General features: G+C 35.4%; 3 protein-coding genes and 1 non-coding gene across 4 annotated transcripts; 2 read left to right on the top strand and 2 right to left on the bottom strand.

Moving 5' to 3' along the window:
- Window positions 1-11: 11 nt before the first annotated feature.
- On the bottom strand, window positions 12-1,375 carry B0H65DRAFT_561717 (uncharacterized protein; the record flags this gene model as incomplete). Its single annotated transcript, XM_062830184.1, has 4 exons — window positions 12-295; window positions 364-499; window positions 695-1,191; window positions 1,345-1,375. 4 exons carry the CDS (start codon window positions 1,373-1,375, stop codon window positions 12-14), a joined length of 948 nt encoding a protein of 315 aa, XP_062676450.1.
- A 1,709-nt stretch (window positions 1,376-3,084) lies between these two features.
- On the top strand, window positions 3,085-3,456 carry B0H65DRAFT_446958 (uncharacterized protein; the record flags this gene model as incomplete). The annotated part of the gene is made up of 1 exon (XM_062825835.1): window positions 3,085-3,456. One exon carries the CDS (start codon window positions 3,085-3,087, stop codon window positions 3,454-3,456), a length of 372 nt encoding a protein of 123 aa, XP_062676449.1.
- Window positions 3,457-4,150: 694 nt separating this feature from the next.
- Window positions 4,151-4,240, bottom strand: B0H65DRAFT_t472. Its single transcript has one exon. It is a non-coding gene; the product is annotated as a tRNA-Pro (tRNA).
- A 9,233-nt stretch (window positions 4,241-13,473) lies between these two features.
- On the top strand, window positions 13,474-13,674 carry B0H65DRAFT_402556 (uncharacterized protein; the record flags this gene model as incomplete). Its single annotated transcript, XM_062823791.1, has 1 exon — window positions 13,474-13,674. A coding segment is annotated over one exon (201 nt), but the record flags the coding sequence as incomplete, so codon positions are not given.
- Between the last annotated feature and the right edge of the window lie 8,047 nt (window positions 13,675-21,721).

The following is a 21,721-nucleotide window of genomic DNA, read 5'->3' as shown; positions in this document are numbered from 1 at the left end:
AGTTCAAACGCTCAAAGCTCATCCTTGAGTCTTCCCTCCTCTATCTCCTTTCTTGCTTTTTGTCGCCCTTCTCTTTGGATCCTCCTTTCGTTTCTCTTGATGGTTCGGTGCATCTTCTCCCACATCAATCGCGTGTGTTTTCCCTCTTCTGTCTCGGTGACAGCCATTGCCTCGATCTTGAATGTAATGTCTCGCTTGCCGAGGTCCCTCTTGGGCTTTGTGTGGTCCATAACCCACGCCAGAACCGAGTGGTCAATGGCTTGGGGCTTGTACTTGGCGAGATTGTTCAGTTCGCCTACGGCTCTGGGGGTTGGCACGATCAAGAAGTCTCGCATTTCCTTGGTAGAAGTACGGGGCACTCACGCTCGCATTTGCTGCCTTTCGAAACCCAGAGAGGCAGTATTTCGTATACCGCACCAGCTGGAAACACCACGATCTTGTCCTTGGCGGGAATCGGCGGGGCCTTATGAGCATCCGCTGCCTCTCCCGTCGGGGCGGGCTCCACGGTCCCAGTTACCGCATATTCTCAGAGGATTTGATTTTACTCAAGCCAATCCTGTAATTGGATCGGTCCCGAGAAACCCTGCGACCCGCATCAACTCAGTAGAAGATTGGTCGAAGGCCTTGCTAGCTCAGATATCCCCGGTGCTATACCTATTTGAGTGAAATCAAATCGGGTGAGAATTACCGGTACTTTATCAGTCTCATTCTCCGGTTTCCTGAACACAGCAAACATCCACTTGCTATCGTTCGTCTCGCTGGTATCTCGCTGCTGGTCCTCTATCCAATCTCTCACCGGTCCCGGCACATCAGCATACTCCATCACCACAATCTCACGGTCGTGTCCCTTGTGGTCAACCCCATCCCAGCTGCCCATGTAAGACCGACGACCGAGGAAGTCCTCAATTGCATCATGCCACGGAGACAATCCCCCCGGCGGTTCTGCCGGGAGATCGCTGAGTTTGTACGTTTTGGCATGAAAGGTGCCCTCGGCTCGACAGTTCACGTCAAAACCGCCCGGGTCGGTGCCGTCGTCGGGAAATGGGCGAGACCATTTGAAGGTGTCCACTACGCCGTATTCGTATATGTCCCAGTTTATGGCTGCGAGTGCAGCATATGGGATGGTGAGGGCCACAAAAAGTCGGTTGGCCTTCATTTCGGTGAAGTGAATTTTCACGGAAGAGGGAGAGGCTGATGTGATCAGAAAGGCATGTCTTTCAATTGGACTTGCGAAGAGGAGCAATGTCAACCTCCATGTGAGAGGTTGGGGGTTTATGATATACGTTTCAACATTGGTAAGGTAACCAGAAGTCGGAGGTTCCCAGAGTCATTGCGTGAACCTACCATGACACCGTCGAACCACTGGTGATGACATCTTGGTGTCTCTCGATTATAGCCTAATTGCCGCGAAGTCGCGCTCTACCCTAGATAAGCATTATATTGGCTTTCTGAAACTTCCACGTGTCCTCCTCCACTCATATATTATCCTATGTCTAATATCGCCTGGGCAGTTGCAATGCTGCGTGGAAAATTGGGTGTTTTGCGCAAGTCAAGTAAGCAACGGCAAGGAAATCCATATCTCCCTAATGCCCATAGAGGTCTGTTCATACTTTGTTCGGCCTCACATATGCCAGAACCTTCTACTTCAATCGAAAACATACTCGATAATCACTTAGCGTCAACGTCACCTTGACAGGTACACAACAGCGAGACAGCCGAGCTTGAAAGCCAACAAATCCACAAATCATAGAGTGGCTCGCAATCACTCACCGTCGCGACTATCCTGCCCATTTCCCACATTTAGTGCACACTGCGTGGAGGTGGACATTGTCGCGATACTTGGAAGGTACGGCAGACTCGGATTTCCTTCAAAGGCAGGAGCACTCAAAGAGCTTGGTATTTCTTGAGTTGAACATCTTCGCTTCTGCTTCCTTCTTTCCAATAGTTGACACTTTTTTAAGGTACCTCAACGGTTAGCTGCATTTCAGAACTCCCTATAGGTACTTGCTGAGATATGTCAGCAGTGAAAAGTTCACCTCATGGCTTTCAGTTGAGGTAATTCTACACTAGTGTAGAGAGCTGAGACAGCACGTTCACTCGGGTTTACACTCTTCACGACTCTGACAATCTAATAAACCTTCAAGTTAGCTATTAAAGTCGCTTGACCTTATGTTTAACATCAATATCCTCTTCCGTTACACATCCTTTTCGTGGCACATCATATCGCTTGATGCATGCAATGTGTGATAGCCAGGCCTGGGCTACGTAGAAGTATGGAGCAACCCCCATGACGGTCAGTCTCATCCATGCCACAAGTAAGCACTTGCGACTACCAATTTTTTTTCCACTCATAACGAAGATGCCAACTCGAATAAAGCGGAAGGACAGTTAGCTTCCTTTGCTGAAGCGAGTGTCAGCCCGATCGTCAGCACCGTGGCGTGTGGCCATGTCCAAACCTCCACTTTGGTGCTTTTGACGCGATTTGAGTTGGGTTGTAGATGGGACATCACTATACTGCTACGAGGCTAGTTGTGGAGGTTGGCCCACAGAACATCTCCTTGATGGCCGAGAATTTGCGGTATCTTGGCTTGTTTGTGACAAGACCATAGACGTTGCATGATTTTAGCACATCACACCCAGTCCAGTTCGAAGCCTGGCGAAAAGTAAAGGAGGACATTTGAGGTTGTGTTGGGAACGTTATCGCCATGGCGCTGTTTTAACCTATAAGACCAGACTCAGCCTACCGTGGTAGCAGCGGACCTTCCTCTGCTTCTCTACATCTTTCCCGAAACATTGCATATTAACTACAGCCACCTGGGCAGGCACGATGGCAACGACTACTTTGGATGCAAAGCCCCGCGCTGCGCAAGTTGACTGCCTCATGGAGGCCGGCCTCCAGTCCCAGATTCTTGTCCCCGGAGATATTGACTACCATGCTCGCCAGGAATCCTACTAGTGCAAGTCTGCCAGACTAAACCCAACATGTATTGTTCGTCCACGGTCTGCCGTAGAGGTCGCAGCAGCATTGAATACCTTGAAGCACGGAGGTCACAAGTTTGCTGTCCGCAGTGGTGGCCACACCCAATGGGCTGGGGTTCCAACAACATCGACGGAGGTGTGGTCATTGACCTTGGCCTCATCAATAATATTGCCTACGATGCCGCAACTGAGACAGTGGATCTCGGACCGGGTGCCCGCTGGAGAGAGGTCTATTCCGAGCTGCAGAAGTACGGCCGGGCGGTTGCAGGAGGCCGAGATGGAGACGTCGGCGTTGGTGGACTGCTCTTGGGCGGCGGCAACACCTACTTCACGGCCCGTAAAGGGTTCGCATGTGATAATGTGATCTCATATGAGGTTATTCTCGCTGATGGACGCATCACCACCGCCGACAAATACAAACACGCCGATCTCTTCCGCGTCCTCAAGGGTGCAGGGGGGGAATATAAAGGGGATTGAGCGGCACGCCCATGACGGCATCTTGTTCGCGGCGACAGCCATGGTCAAAACTCCCGAGCAGGAGGCATTCGTCTACCCAAAAATAAAGAGATAGATTGACGACCTGACGGAGCATGCTGCCACAATCGACGGTGGTCTTCTGGATTGGATTTATCTGAAATACGCTGACAGAAGTCAGGATGTTTTCCGTAGCTATGGCGAAGAGAACATCAGGAAGATTCGAGAGGCAGCGGCCAAGTATGATCCGGAAGGCGTTTTCCAGACCTTGTGCCCAGGAGGTCTCAAAATGTCGGAAGTAGAGTAGCAGAAGTGGCTGCAGTCCGTCACCCATCGTATATACATCAAAGTTCTGGTACAAGGGACGGATAAGCCGCTCATGAAAACGAGAATTCTGGTTTCGGAGGGTGTTTGGGAATGGGAGGTGATTGCTGGCGAAGCTATCTGTAAAAGTTGGGCAAACAGAGATGTGATGTTGGGGACGTACCGGGTTCCCCAAAGCAAATACCAATAAATTTGGTGTCATCGAACGGCGAAGCTTTGGTGAGCTGACAACTTGACCGTTGACCAAGCAAAATGGGGGTTGTCTCCGGCCACAACCATGGGCAACTGATCAAGAAATGGGCGAACAAAAAAAAGACAAAAGAAAGAAACAGTGCCGGATAATGGAAGAAGACAAAGAACCGAGAAAAAGGACGGGGCCACCCGGGGATTGAACCCGGGACCTCTCGCAACGATGCTCAGGATTGAACCCTAAGCGAGAATCATACCACTAGACCAGCGGCCCATATTTATTATTGATGCCGAGCTCCAACTTGTGTAATCATAAACAGTAATTGCAAAATGTACTCTACTCTTGAAAATCTCAGTGGCGCATATTACGATTAACGTAACTCGCTCTAAACAAGTTAGGGTAGACCGCGCACGGGCTATACTACCAAAAATTATAGTTTTTATTAAGGTTATAAGAGTTGTAAAATAAGCGCGAATATTAGAATAATATTATCAAGTAACGTATAACTATACCTTGTATAGCTCCTACTATAGAAATTGTAGCTAGATATACCGTGCCGTACTATAAGTATCCTGCACGTATAGAATTTAACTTTAGGTATAGCTTTACTTTATCCTATATCGTTAAACTTCTACACACTTCCCTTTTTCTCTCTTTGTATAACTGTAACGGCAGGCACAGCCATGCCGTTATAGATCTCATTAAAGGAATGGTTTAGGTGCAGGTTCTGAGCTTGGCTGGCTCCCTCCTAGAGTTTAGGGTATAAAACTCGGTCCTTCCTATCGAGCCTTCCCTTTTAGAGTTTCCTTCCTTCCTCAATGTCACGGGGCTGGCGCCCAGAGGTAATGCCTAGCTTGCTGTAAGGGGTGCAGCACAGTTGACACAGATGCTAGCCAAAAGAATCGATAAGTATCGGTGGGCTGGAAAAGGCGACAACGAAAAAGGGCTTGATTGTTGTTGTCTAATAGAAGAGGAGAAACGGAAACTAGGGCAGCCTAAATACCTGGAAGGGAGTGCCGGTGAATGGGCGAGGCCAGTGAATGGGCGGCCCAGGGCACGGACTTCCAACAAAATCTCCTTATAACCAAATATCACGGGGCAAGGCGAATAGTAGGGGGTAGATTGGATATGCGTAATTATACGAGGAGAGGAGAAGAGAGGTGTACACAGGTCTGGCGATATAGGGCAAGGCACGAAGGCCATGCCCAGAGCCGGGACCAGCGTACGTGTATATATACGTGATGTACTATTGGCCAATAGCGGCAATAGTACGGTACGAGGCTCAATTGCCTATAGTAGGAACCGTGCATGTATTAAGCATAGTTATAGGTAATCCTATAATACTATTTCCTTGTAAAATAAATTCTATAACTTCAAAATCTATATATATATATATATATATAAAATAATAAATTATCCCTCAATCCCCGTCTTCAAACTCCTCTACCCGTAAATAAAATCCTCCGCTCTTGAATTCCCGGATCCTCCTTATATCTTCAAACTCTTATATTATCTAATTATTATTACCTTACTAATAAGTCCCCGCCTCCAACCTATCCTCTACGTTCTTCGTAGGAAACTTCTTCCCCTATTATATTTCCGATAATTTCCTAAAGATTTTACTAAAAACTTCGTCCAACTTCCTTATATCCTCTACGGATAATACTTCTAATTTATAAGGGATTACCTCGACTATTAGGCCTAGCTTTAGGGTTGGGGCTATTTACTATTCAGTCGTAATATTTATAATAGCGGCGTTAATTTACTCCTTTAGATCGGTAATATACTTAGAGCGTCTCGGGGCCGGGGCTAAGGTCGGTAATATTGGGGGCGGAGCCGGTAGTGCGGCCTAGGGGATTCGGAGTGCGCGGGGCGTTAAAATTCGTAATATTAGGGCTAAGGTTCGCTCTTGCAATATAATTATAATTTCTAATTATTTTTACACCTTTAGTAGGATCGGCGCTTCGGGGTAATTACTATAGAAAGTTATAATAGCCTTCCTTACGTTAATTATATTAATAATTAATTCTTTAGTAAGGTCGTAATAAATCTATATTATTATATAGAATTAATAGTAATTACCTCCCTTCTATTTACAATTTCGAAGTTCATCGAACTCCTATTTTATTACTTCTTTATAATTATTAATTTTAATTATAATTCTACCTTTATTAATTTGTATATCCCTTTAAATAGCGGTTTAGCCGGATAAACCTTTCCTATATAATTTAACTATAAAAACGTAGAAAATTGGGGAGTATTTTATATTAGTGGGTAAAATAAATTTAATATTGTAGGAGTATACCTATTCGATTTTAAAAGGGCCCTCCTAACGAGAGTATAATTTATCATAAGGGCGCCTATTAATTAAATTAATCGTATTCAGTATAATTAAATCCCTAAGCCGGTGCTTCGGTATATCGAATCGTTTTTTATTAATATTAATTTTATAATAATCTTATACCTTCTTTATCGAAGTATATATATAGTCCTAAATAGCCTCGAAGCGAACTACTAATTCGTTAGCCTTTAAATATTCCTTTTGTTAAGCTGACGAAAATTGTAAAGGGGTAACTAAAGAAGGTTTAATACCTATACGTAAATAAAATCTATAATTGGCGAAAAATAAGGTAATTCCTGTAATTTCTAAAATTATATTATTACCAGCGAATTCTACTAATAGTAACTACCTAACTTAATCTATTTATACCCAATTTACGAAAATTCGCAAATACTATTCTATTTCTGCATTAATATACTCTATTTAAACATTCGTTTAAGGGTAAAAAGCGGAACTAAGTAGCCTCTTAATTACTAATCTTTTATAAATTATAAATTAGAATATTAATATAAATTAAAAGCCTTTATTAAATATTATAATACTAAGGAGGCTATAAAGGGTATATACCTATTTAATAAAGTAGTTAATTAATTCCTTAATTTCTATAATTTCGGTAGCAATATAATAACGTATTTTAATTAATCGATCTATTATAACGGTAATATATTTAAACTTTTAACCTAAATATAAATTTTCTGGGAATAGGGAAATATAATCGACCGAAATATTAATTTAAAATACAAAAGAGGTTAATATTAATTTAAAATAGCTTACCTTAATTCTCCGCAATACTTTAATTTTCAAATAAATTAAATAACCCTAATAATAAACCTTAACGGTTTCTACTATGCTAAATTAATACTAATATTCGTTTATCTATACCTAGGTCTTATCCTTACCCGGGTAGCCCGCTATCGGAAATAAGTACGTATAGTAGATTGACTATAAGTAAATAATTATATCGTTAGGGTTAATAAATACTCTCCCCTTATAATATACTTTGCCTCCTATTATCAAATACTCCGCGAATACTACCTTTAATTTTTTTTAATATAAGGGCGCTATTTAAAACGGTTCGGGTCCCGTAAGCAAACTACTACTTCCTATATTACTATAAATTAAGTATAACTTTTCTCAATAATATTATCCATAGACTTATCTAACTCCTCTAAGGCGTCCAAAGCTAGAAGGAAAACCTTCTTATCGAAATGCAAATTATTAACGTTTATAACCGACAACTTAAAACAACCGTCTTCGAAACGAGCGGGGTTAATTAATTTACAATTCCTAACTTTTAAATAATAATCCTCCATATCCAAAGGTATATCTTCGGGCTTCCTATTCAAAATATTAGGGCGAATTTTCCTCGAACCCGGGGTATAACGGATTAAAAAGTTAAAGTAGAATAAGAATTATAATTAAATATATATAGCGAGGGATTAATTATTTATTTATAGTAAAAGTCTTTAAATTCTTATATTTATAATAATATTAAACAGTTATTAAGCGCCTTCTAATTTTAACCTCTATTCTTCTAAAGCTGTAATAATAGTTAATAATTCCTTATTATAAATATTATAATTATATTTTTAGGTGGTATACTTTAATAAAAAGTTGGTTATAGGGCAGAATACTCCGTCGTCCCTATATTAAGAGAGGGTGCTACTTAATACCTAATTGGAAGCGTGTATTTCTATAACTATTTTCTTAAATTAGTCGTATATACGTAAAGTAGGTCCGCTATTAAAAGCGGCTTTTAATATTTCGAAAGCGGACTACTAAATTAAAATTTATACCTATTTAATATTTTATTTCGTAAAATCGTATAATAGGGCGGCTATAGCTAAAAATCCCTTAATAAAGCGCCAATAAAAATTAGCAAAACCTAGGAAACTCTATAAAAACTTCTTAGAAATAGGGGGTTGCCAATCGGCAATAGCCTTAACCTTTTTTAAATCTATCTTAATATTTCTAAACATAATAATTAATCCTAAGTATTTAGGCTTTTTAATATAAAATTCGTACTTATCAATATCTACTTATAGGCTAACTTTAGCTAAGCGTTCGAAAATATCGTTTATATATCGCTTATAATCCTCTTTATTATTAAAAAAAATTAAAATATTATCGAAATAAGCGGTCGTATATATATCCAGAATATTGTATAGGATATTATTACTATAATTTTAAAAGATACTTAAAATTCCCTATAGCCCGAAAGGATATACTAGGGATTTAAAGAATCCGAAACGGGTAATAAAAATAATTAACTATTTATACCCTTCCGCTACGCGGATATAATTAAAAGCGGCGATAATATTTAATTTAATAAATATTTTAACCTTATAAATAACGTTAAGAGTCTCTTTAATTAAAGGGAGGGAGTATCGATTTATAAACGTAACGTTATTAATATTTTTATAATTTATATAAATTCTTATTCCGCCGCCCAGTTTTTTTACGAATGAAATCTAGGAAGCGGCCTCTAATTAGGATAGGCGGATAAATCCGATTTTAAAATTATTATCGATCTATTTTTTAGTTACATTTAATTCATTAAAATTAAAAGGTTTTAACCTTAAGTAAAATACCTATTTACTTAATTTTAATTCGATTTTAAAATTATAAGAATAATAAGGCAGGATAATTATAATTTTCTTAGGCCTAAAAACGTCGATATACTTTTAATATTATTTAGGAAGCTTTTCTTTAATTTATTCGTTAGTCTTAGGGGGTTTGTCGGTTTTTTTTATAGAATTTAGTAACGTTTTTTTCAGTAATTTTAACGACCTTAATAACTTCTTTATAATATTCGAAATCTTCGGCTAATTTACCGTTTAAATAAATTTCGTTAGCAATTCTAGCGGCTCCAATAGCGATTTTAAATCTTCTGCTTACGTAGGCGTTAATGTAGAAGTAAAAGCGCTTATTTAATAATGTTTTATACTTAATACCTTTATTATTTATAATTTCTTATATTATTTTTTTAGTTAATTAAATTTTCTATTTTTATCTTTACCCTTTCTTCGATAATACTTTTATTATCTCCTTACTCTTTAGGCTCTAGGACGTCTCCTTCTACTTCTTTAGCCCGGGCCTCCTCCTCCGCCCTAGCCTCCTCTATAATTTTTATAATTTTAGCGTATAATATACGGAACGTTCGTAGCTTATAAATTTCGTAAAGTTAATTAAAGCTAGCCGTCGTTAGGTCTTTAATATCCGTTAAGTTAATTAGGTTGTTCGAATAATAAGCGTGGCGGACGGGTATAGAGTAGTCCGTATCGGACTTCCGCTAATTAATAATAAGGCGGTAAATTATAGGTTTAATTTTAAGGGTAGGGTCCGCGGCTAATAGTATATTAGAGCGCGCTTAGTAGGCTTTTAATTGTATAAAACGTTATTTCGTAGCGCTTTTTACTCGGTAAATAGGTAATAAACGGCCGGCGGTCTCAAAATCGAAGTCTTTAATAATTATTAGAATATATTTATCCTCCTACGAATAGAATATTGTTTTATTTTTGGGTTGTAAAGGTTTTTCGGCGTTATCCTCTACCGTTAGGGATAGAAGTGGGGTAGTAATTCGATTTAAAATTTTACGGCGTCTTATATAATTATTATCCTAAATTTTAAGTATTTAACGAAGGGAAGCGGGTAAATTTACAGGTAAGTAGCGTCCGGCGTATATTTTTATAAAGGTAATTAACCTGTTTAATAAAGATATTAAAGGGTTATCGAGTTTAAATTATAGTATATTCAAAATTACTGGGTAATTTATTATTAAATCGTAAACTAATATTACCATTATTTTTATATAATAACTAATTTGAAATTAGATTTCGCAATAGTAAGTAATAAAATCCTTAAGGATGCTATCGGCTAAATATAAGGCCTCTAGTTTAAGAAATTTTAATAATAATATAATATAACGAATAGTAAAATTATAATCGATGAAAGCGAGTACCGAATATTTACTATCGATTAAGGTAGTATATTTATTCCTTTAATTACGTAATCTATAAACGATATAAGTAGAGAGTAGGATAGAATTATTATTATAGTTATTTAAAATTAAATGCTTTAATTGAATTATTTCTAAATTTATTAAATTTATATCCTCCTCTTCTATTACTATTATAAACGATGGCCTTTCCACGTAATTTAGTAGGGAGGTTACGTATTTCCCGCGTTATATTCGCTAGTAGGAGGGGGAATTAGGGCAGTAAACGGAGCAGTTATAGTAATAAGAGTGGCGGGGACGGCCTTTCTAATACCTATAATATTAATGCGAACGCTGTTACTATAATCGGTCTAACCTATAGCGGGTTTATTACTATTACTTCCGTTACTACCGTTGCGATAATTATTATAATAATTGTAATCTTTCTCTAATTTAGGAATACCGGTATTAATACTATTATAGTAGTTAATCGCTTAGTAACCCGATTTAATGTAGCGTTTATATAAATTATTCTATACGCGGTAGTTAATAATAACTTTATTAATTATACGGGCTAAAGAAATGTTGAAGGCGGATATAGCGTTGAGGTTTATAGTATTATTGCTTTAATTAACGGTACGTTCGGAGGCGGAGGCGGAATTGCCGTTATTAGAGCCGGAGCCGGAATTATTATTCTTATAGAATATAATAATTTTATTGCGCTAATCGCGCTCTTCGAAATTAGTAGCGAATTTATAATATATAATAAGCTACTTATTGTAATCGTTAAGAGCGGGGGTTTCCTACTAGTACGTAATAGCGTTGCGGACTTCGTCGGTAATTTTTATTTTTAAATAATAAGTTTTTATAGTATTGTCTAAATTATAATGGTTAATAAGGGTAGTAAATTTATCCTCGAAATTAAATTACTTCTAACCCTTAATTATCTTTAAAATCTCCAAGTTACGATAGGATTTAAGAGTAAAGTTTATACGGTTATACTTAGTATCGAAGTAAGCAAATAAGAGTTCGCCGGTCTTCTACTTCTATTTATTTTTATTAACTTCCTTTAATATTAGTATAACCTAGGGAAATAGAATATAAAATGTAGAACCGGCCAAATACTATAAGATTTAAGCGACCTTATAATATTTATCCTAATTAAAATACTAAGCGTCTTAGAACTAATAGAATTCGATTTTTATACGTTAGGTATAGTAAGATTCGGTACGCTTAATAATTATATTACCCTTACTGGTAAAGACTTCGGAATCCTTATTAATATATAATTTAAAAATGAGAATAAATATATCGTCCTCCTCCTTATCGTCGCTAGGTACGGGGATAGTCTCGGGTAGATTAACTTTCGTACGGATGGCGTCCTTAAGGGCCCTAATTTAAGCGGTAGCGTCCTTCTTAAATTTAATTAAAGCTTCGTTAATAGTGAAGAAAGTAGAATTGGAGTCGGTTAAAGTACTTTAAATATTTGTAAGGTACTACTCAAGGGTAGCGGTTTTACCGTTTAAGGTATTAATTATATTAGAGAGATTAGCGATTGTAATACTTTACGTAATACGCTACTTTTCAACGATAGTTAGCGTATTTTATACTACGGTAGTAAATAAATTAGCTTCAATTATATCCTCGTTAATTAAGCGCGCGAGGGCGGTAATAATGTAAGAGAAGGCAGGGTAATTAATTAATTATAAAGTAGTATTGAAAAAGTCCTCCTTAATTAGGTTGTTTAATTCCTAGTCATTATTAAGGGCCTTAGTAATATTATCGAAGAGTTATTTATAAGCGCAATTAATAATGGAACCGATTATAGAAATCGCGATATTTGTATTAGTAATAAGAGATATTGATCGCTTAATTAATAGGGCGCTACTATATAACGGTATTTAATGAAAAAAAAAGAGAATTCTACTTTATAGGCGCTCGAGGGTATTGTAGTATAATTGCTTAATTTGACGTCGCGGTGCGATTAGTTGACTTGTTATAGTACGATTAGATTGCGGGCACGTCGGAGGTTCTCGACGACGGCGGTAATAATAGTAATATACGCTTATAGCGTAATAATTAGGTATAACTAATTATCACGAGGCAAGGCGAATAGTAGGGGGTAGATTGGATATGCGTAGTTGTACGAGGAGAGGAGAAGAGAGGTGTACACAGGTCTGGCGATATAGGGCAAGGCACGAAGGCCATGCCCAGAGCCGGGACCAGCGTACGTGTATATATACGTGATGTACTATTGGCCAATAGCGGCAATAGTACGGTACGAGGCTCAATTGCCTATAGTAGGAACCGTGCATGTGCTAGGCATAGTCATAGGTAATTCTGTGACACAAAGGTCTTTTCAATAATAATATAGTCTAGAATATACGTAATAACTAAATTTCTATATACAGCAAGGTTATTATTTAATATTAGTAGATTAATAATTTCCTAATATTACTAGTACTCGCCCAACGCGACTTTATTTAAAATACCCGCTATACTATACTAATATTTATCAATTACTTAATAATATATCGTCGACTTATATATATAGGCAAAGAACAAATTCTCAAAGCTTACAAATTATTAGTATTAAATTAAATAATACCCAAGATTATTTCTACAAAATTTATATTAAAATTAAAACTTATAACGTTATCCCAAAATACGCCGGCAAAGTTACAATTTAACCTATAATATATATTTACGTTAATATTATTTTTATACCCTCCTGGATTATAAGGGATATAAATATATAATCTATTTTATCGATAAGGTTACTAGCTTTTATTGGGCCAAATTTATAATTAACAAAAGCGATACCTTTATTCAAATCAAAGAATTTAAAAAGTCGGCTAAACTCTAAAGCGGCGGTCTCAAATTAGGGCTTTCAGTTTCGATAGCGGTCTAGAATTTGGCTTTGGTACTAAAGAATTCTAATATAATAAACTCATTAACTAAGCTAGAGTAGAAGGATGTGAACTGTTTAAATTAATACCCTATACCCTATAGATATAGGGAAAGATCGAGTATATAGGCGCTATTATTATATAGCGCACTAGAGCCTTAATAATAGATTTTGGTGTCCTAGAGCATCTTTAGCCCTTTATAACCGACTACGTTATTAGGGTCTTGAATTTACTTCCTTCAAAGACTAATAAAGATTGTAAAAGCCTATAAGAACTCTTTGCAAACGCAATTAATTTTCTAAACGAAATTAAATAACTTTATATTAAGTATTTACGCTTATATTCCTATATTATTTATTATTTTATTAAATTAAAAAAGCGCCCTAAAGGCGATAAATTTCGAACAAGAGTTCAAAAGGGTTATTTCATCGGTTTCGACGACCTTTATAACCGTATTATCTTTATTTGGAACCTAGTTATTAGTAAACTTCTTCGAATTAACGCTATAACTTTCCTTGAGGAGGACCCAATTAATAAGAAGGAGGAAATTCGAGATAATAACGGCAATATCGTTGAATACTATATCATTTTTTTCGGATTAAATAGTTGATGGAATTAACAAAATTATTAATAGTGGTTACTAAGTTTGGATTAAAATTGACGGTAAAGTCCTTTAACCTTAATAATTTTAATAATAAGCTATTATACCTCCCCCTAAATATATTATTAAAAAATCCTAGGAAATGGTTATTATATTACCGTTCTCTCTAGAGGCTACTCCAGTACTCTCGATTCCTCTAGTTCTCCTAACGTTACGAGTACTCTTAGCTCCCCTGTATTAATAAGTTTTAGTTTCCCCGGTGTTTATTCTAGAACCTTTGAATTAATATTTTCCTTCGTCCCTAAACCCTCTTTAATAATAATCAAACGTTATATCCTCGATCGAAGACGATAATTACGACGATAAACTCTTAGACCTAGAGAATTTTAATAAAGAAGACCCTAGACCCCGCGACCGTTGTAATTCCTCTAATGAATATAACGAATTAATAATTTATATTACATTAGGTACTCCTTTGCCTAATATATCATAGAACCCCGCGTTGGCCGTACGATTACCTCCTATAGGTATATTGAATCCCACTTGTACACGATAATATACCCCCTCCTTAATAATACGAATTAGTAAATTGCAATTATAACTACTATAATAGCTTTAATCTCCGGCTTAATACTTATAGCTTCCGACTAAATTCGGAAAACCTCCGACGTAAACGTTAGAACTTCCCATACAATCTTCGGAATTTATAATTATACGACTATAGCCTCTAGTTTAGTAATAATTCTAGGTTAAACTTCGTCGCTTTAACGTTAAATTACTGGATTATAAACATAATATTTAGAGAGTTAAGGACAATTAAGGTAATATTGTTCAAATGTCGGTTATATTACCTAATAACTTTTTATAGTATATTAGAAGGACGTTTAGTTCGATATACCCCCCCTATATATTACCTTACTATTATAACAATCTATTACGATATAGTTTATTTAGTAATAGTTAAAGTAAACTGGGATATTCCCTAGAATTATCGATAAGTTTATAAACGCGATAATTTCGAAATATATTAGTTCCCTACTATATAGAAGTAAATTAAGGCTTTAGAAAATCGTAAGGTTTATATCCAAGTACTTAGAACCCCTAATATAGAAAATCTTCCCGGTAAATAGGTATAGAACAAGAAAGATTTAATCGACGAGAAGGATTGGATAGCTAGAACTAGATAGGTTATATACGGGAGTTTTGAAGAAGGTAACTAGGCTATGTAGGATATTTATATAATAATAGTTTACTTAATTAATATTCGTCTTTTTTTAACTATTATGGCTATGAACGACTACGAATATTACCAATTCGATTTCGATACTACCTTCCTCAACGTACTTATTCTTAATAGTACTAAATATTACGTCGAGTAACCTATATTCTTCGAAAGAGTACTAAAAAGATATAATAAAAAAGATGTAGTCTATTTACTTTTAATAGTATTCTATAATTTTAAATGTTCTTTATTTTATTAGTTTTAAACCCTTTTTCCGGTTTTTAAAGAAGCTGGTTTTATCCCTATTTGCGTAGACTCTTATTTCTTGATTAATAAATAATTCGGTATAATAATTATATTATACGTTAACAACCTTTTTGTTACTACGCTAACTATTTTAAATTTAAAGAATTGGGAAAGGTTCGTATTTTCTTAGGATATAATATTATTAAAAATCGATAGATTCGTATAGTTTTTATATTGTAATAGCGGTATACCTAATCGGTTATTACGAAGTTTAACAATAGTAAAATTGTTGGAAGGTATCGATCGACGAAGGTTAGAATATTATTAAAGTTTGAAAGAGGATGAATAATAAAGTAAATATCGCCTTCACTTTGGAGGTTAATAAAAATGGTGGCTTGGTAAGCGTTAGCGGTCATTGGAGTATGTATGCGTATAGAGCATTCAAAGACGAACAGAATGGTATGTAGAATGTGTGGATATGTAGTAGATTGGTAGAGATATTTATAAGTATTTCTTATAAGTTATATTTTTCTTCTTCGAAGGTTCCTCCTTTCTTATAGACTTTTTGAGTCCTACAAAAATCTAGTGATAAAACCGAAAGTATTTTGGAATCGGTATTTCTAACTCATTTAAACGGTACTTCGTTTGGTTCCGTACGTCAACCGTAGAGTCCGGAATCCGGATCCGACGCCCGAAGTCTTCCTCGACTTCTTTTCTTTATTTCAACTCCATATAGTTAGTATATAACGAAACCGTTTATACCATTATGACCGTCATAGTTTCCTCATTGCAATGGTAGTACGTATGGCTTCGTACAACTGACGTTGAAGCCGGAAATCGACTGCGAAGATCGAAGGTCTGGATTTCTTTCGGATTTTCTTCCGGATTTTATTTAAGGGTGATCCCTGTAGTCTACCGGACCTATTCTCCGGACCGGAATTTTACTCCGGTTATATATTTTATATTAATATATAAAAAATAAAAAATATATTATATTACACTATATTGTATAAAAGACCCGTAAATCCGTTATAAGTCTATTAGTATATATATATATATATATATATATTAAGTCTAACAATAATACTTCTCTTCTACTGGTATATTTAATAGAATTAGTAATTTATATTCTTTATAAATATCATTGTAATATATAATTATATAGACATTTAGTCGAAGCGCCTTTTTAATATATATTTTTATACGCTTAGGTAGGCCGGTTGCTTTAGTTATTACTTCGGTTATAGGGGCATGTTTATCGCCGTCGTTATTATTATTAATTATTATATTTATATTTATATTTATATCTTCGTTATTATTATTAGCGATTTTAATAATTAATATAGTTTTTGAACGTTAGGATTAAACTTGGGACTGGGTTATAAATAACCGCCTGGATAATTGTATAGATAATCTCCTAAATGAAATTTCTAATAGTAATTTAATTGGGCGTACTTTTATTTTAAATATTTTATTTACTCTAGGATTCCTGGCGGTGCCTTCTGTTGTAACCTAGTATATTGTTATATACTATTGCCTACTAATAAGGATAATATTATCTAGTTGGTTATACTACTCCTAAGTATATTTGGTATTTATTAATATAGAATTACTACGAATTATTGATGCTAGAGTATTATATATAGTTTTATTATAATATTTATTAATTAGATTAGGTTATTTTTTACATAAAACTTCCTTTTATACTTCCTAGATATATGGATTAAAACGGTCTTTTTCTAACTATACTTCGAAGAGAAGGGGTGTAATAATAAATTATTTGCTGTAGGCAAATAATTCGTAGCTTTTAATATAGTACTTTAGTAACGGTATAGTATTCTAATTAGGGGGAAATAGCTACTTTTCTACTATATAATAATATTCGAGCTGGAATTTTGGGGTTAAAAATGTATCCGTTAATATTTTGTATATATATACCGCTATACTTTTATATTCCGAATAGATTAAATCAGGTAGACGGATTATAATAATGTTATTGGTCTTATATACGCTAATTAACTATGTAGTCCACCCAGTGGGTATATAGTGCCGCTTCCGTTCTTAATCGGTGGGAAAAACCGTACCGTAGCCGGCTGAAAACTCTCCGCTATTCTGTCGCGACGGCGCTGTGTCGGCTCCGTACCTTCGCTATTTATCTCCTATTCGGTATAACTTTACTATTATTCCCGAAGCGTAATCTTTAATTTTAATGCGCGGTCCCTCCGGCTTTACCCCGTCCCACTTCCCCTCTATTCCTTCCGTTAGAGTTAATTAATCGCTACATGTATCGTTATTCTTCTACTTCTCTCTATTCCGCCCTGTTATCCTATCTTTTATAATAAATACATTATAGCGACCTACCCTCCAATTAATAAAGTAATCTTTCCCTTACTCCTTTCCTTCTTTCTTCTTTTTCCTTCTTATATTCCCTATTCTACTTACCCCCTAATTTACTATCCCTATTCCGCTATTACGCTACTTATATTTCTTCTTCAGCTCTGACCCGGCGCTATTATAATTCCTTTTAATAAAATTCAAATTAAAGCCCCAAGTAAATTTAATAAGCCTAATAAGAATAAGCCGGCCAAAAATCCTAAAGACTCTAAGGACCTTAAGGCCGCTATTCCTATTATTACGTTTTTTTAATATTCTTCGTTACGGCGTTATATTTAAAAAGATTATTCAAATCTTTCGCTAGAAATTCTAACATAAATAGAAGGCGAAGGAGTAAGAGAAGAATATTATTTGTATAACTTACTATTAAATCCTTAATAATAATATTTAATATATTTTGTATATTTATAGTTTATACCGTATAATTTCTCGTATTATTCTTTCTTATAAATATTTTTATAGTAGCTTTAATATTACCCACTATTTTTCGAATCTTTATAAACTTTTCCCTTATTCCTCTTCGTTACTATGCTTAACTTTTAAATGAATTAAAATTAAAAACCTTTATTATAAATACAAATTAGGTAAAAAGCCTAAAAAGTACTTAAAGGGGTGTCGTTTTAAGCCCACTCGTAATTTCGTTTAAATTACTAAAGCCTTCCGTAATACCAACTTCGACCTTTAATCTCTCGAATATTAAACCTTTATTAGTAATTTATAAGCCGCTTTTACCGCTTAGGACGTAATTATTACCCTTTAAAATAATAATAATAAATTTAGCAGCGATAGTAACGCCCTTACTATAGTCCCGTCTTTTAATATTTACCCCTCCCCTAAAAAAGAAGATAAATAACGGTAGCGCCGCCCCCGGTAATATTTCGGACTTCGCTATTATTTGTAATAATATTACCTTATTGTGTATTTCCGTTAATAAGGCTGGTAAAGCCCTTAAAGCCGTCCTTAATAAAATTGATAATTTTAATTCGGTCGTTAAAGATTATACTAACAATGTATCGGATTGCGTCGGCGTTATCGAAGAGGGTATTACCGCTATTCGCCGTACTAAAATTAATTTCGAATATTTTTCTAATTATATAAATACCCTGTATAATTTCTATGTTAATTCTTTTGCTAATTCTTTATTAAATTATTAATACCGAAGCTATAATTTACACTACCTATTCTAAAATTTTTAAATTATCGCCTAATAATTATACTTTTAATCTTATTCCGGCTATTAGAAGCGGGTATATTGGGAGTAAAGGTCTGCCGAAGCGGGTTCGTTTCGAAAATAATGTTATTAAAGATAATAATATCGAAGAGGATAATTATAAGTCTAAGGGTAACTATAAGAACGACCCCGACCCCGAATCGGATTCTTACGATATTTATAATAGCCCCGTCCCTAAATAATTAGTAAATAACGGTCGCTCCCTTTACGTCGGCGATTTAATTTCGTTTCGGTTTTATAATGTTCCTTAGTTATAGTTATCGTATAGTTTTTAATAGTCGAAATTAATCTTAGTCGGTAACTTATCGGCGTAGTTTTAATATTGTATTAGCGCCTTCGTTAAATCTCTTCGCATCCGGGTAGTTAATTTAAGGGTATTATAAATATACTCCCGCGCCCTAAAATTAAAGATTAATTTAAGCTCCCTAGTAGCTCCTCCGCTTCCTTTACTTATTTTATCTTTACTACCAGCTTATACTCCTATAGTCGACCTAATCGCAAGGCCCAGCGAAGAATTCGCTCCGCCCCTTCTACGGTTTCGAGCTCGTCATGGAGTTGTTCGATATTCTGCGGCCAAGTTGGGTCTCCCCATAGCCATGTGTCTTCCTATAATGATATTTAACCCCGGTATAAAGTCGAATAAGGTTGGCCGTATTCTATTAATACCTTATTAGGTTTAGTAAATTTTTTATCCCCCCTTTTCCGGAAATTTTTATTAATTTCGTATTTTATTTAAAAAAAATATTAATAATAGAAGCGGTTAATGTCCAGTATCTAGTTTTAATAACGTCCTATTTATTAATAATATAATTTGGCCCAATAAAGTAAAAATAATAGAATTTAAAACCTATAGACCTAGTAGTATTAAAGTTCTCATTTTATCATAGTATATTATTAGTATAATATATAATAAATGTTAATATAATTATGCGTTTGCTTTTAATAATTATTATAACCCCCTAGTTTATTAGTATTAAGCACCGTATTATATTAATAACGGCCTCGAAGTTAAATATATAAGGCTTAAGTACTATAGGGAAAATATTAGTATTCTTGGAACGATTTCCTAATGGTAGGTTAGCTAGTGATTAATATATCCCGATAACGGATCGACGAGTATTGTATTAAATGCGAAAGTTATCGATAAAAGTAATTACTAGATAGCTTAGAATATCCAATATGAGATTGTTTACCCTATCCTAATATTATTCGAAGACTTTACGATTATAAGTTTTAAATTCAAATTGGGTACGAAGGCGTAGTATTAATACTAAAGGAATAATCTTTCTATCGGGGATATTAGGGTTATTATCGTTATCGGGCCCCATTTCCCGGTCTCTCCCTGTAGCGTTCTTAAGTACCCGGGTCTTCTACAAGGCACGTCTAACTAAATAATACCCCTTTTTTCTCGGGTTTTCGGGTCTGGTGTTATATTTTCGAAAAAGCTTTCTAAGCTTCTTTTTCGTTTTATTATTATTCTTCTTCTTTAAAGTATTAATTAGGGGACTCGGCTTATTCAATATATCGCCATCGAAAAAATCCACTTATACCGGGGTAAAGCTATCGGTAAGGTACTAGGGAATTTAATATTCTTATTTTAAGCCTAATACTAATTCGTCATTTTTAAAGTTTTTATTAATTTATATACTAAAGCTAATACTAGGGAATTCGTTATGGCATTTAATCGGGGGGCACCCGTGTCGTCTTACGGGGGTACCCAACCTTATGGGGGCACCCATCGGGTTAGGGTTTAACGTGTACATTATTTTTTTCAACCCTTTAATACAGTTAGATAGTAATCGTACAGTACCCTTTCTATGTAAGACAGTGCCAAGCCCAGTCGCCTAGTGGACCCCTATCTTCAGACTTGGTAATTTTAAACTTCTGTGTGCCTATACCTTTCAACCTTTATAACCTCTTTACAACCAAACTACCTTTAATTACCAGAATAGGCTAGAATCAATCGCACGTACGTAAATATTTATCGCATCAATCACCACAACCATTTACTAACTTCCTGAAGCCTCAAAACACTACGCATCGCGCATACGATTCAAGATGCCGCCATGGGATCTAGATGCGCCTATCGACCTTACCTACATCGAGGATACTAATAGCGACGTAGGTTATACGAAGTGGCCGTATAAGTAAGCCCAGTTAGAAGGTTAGGGAAGCCTCTAGCTAAAACACTATATAAAGTATCACGAAATTACTTGACTCCCTATAACTAGTAGTATAATTATTCGAAATATATAGATGAATGCTATAGACTATCCCATATTGAAAACATTGTATGCCATATAAATCTCTATACAAAATTATATTACTAGATATTGCTGTAATTCTTTCTATGTACGTGTAACACCATGGAATTTACTATGTAAGTGCTATTTTACGTCTAACATACCTGCCAAGGATTGAAATATGGGTGCCCCGATAAGGTTGGGTGCCCCCGTAAGACGACCCGGCGCCCTCAGATTAAATGCCTTCGTTATTAATATCTTCGATTATTAGATATTCTTATACAATAAGGGTAATCTCGCTTATATAATCTACGAAATCGTTAGTATAATTCTTTCTAACGGCTTTAACGCGGCTAATATATAGTATATAATTTGGATAGCCTTTTAGGAATCAATATGGGTAATTATAGTTATAGACGTCGTTAAAATAATAGAAATATATAAAATCCGAAGGAAAGATAGCCTTGCTAGTATCTTTTAAATTGGTTCGATTATTGCTAATAAAATGCATATATTCCCTAGATATCGTACGTATTAAGCTTGATTAATATAGGGTATAGTATAATTCTATCGGGTTATTGATTAAATATACTATACCTTTATACATTTTGGCGGCTATATCGGAATTTA

Source organism: Neurospora tetraspora, assembly GCF_033439725.1.
Source record: "Neurospora tetraspora strain CBS 560.94 chromosome Unknown B0H65scaffold_11, whole genome shotgun sequence".
NCBI classification, from domain to species: domain Eukaryota; kingdom Fungi; phylum Ascomycota; class Sordariomycetes; order Sordariales; family Sordariaceae; genus Neurospora; species Neurospora tetraspora.
Note: the sequence above shows the minus strand (reverse complement) of the source record. Positions and strands in the feature narration are given on the sequence as shown.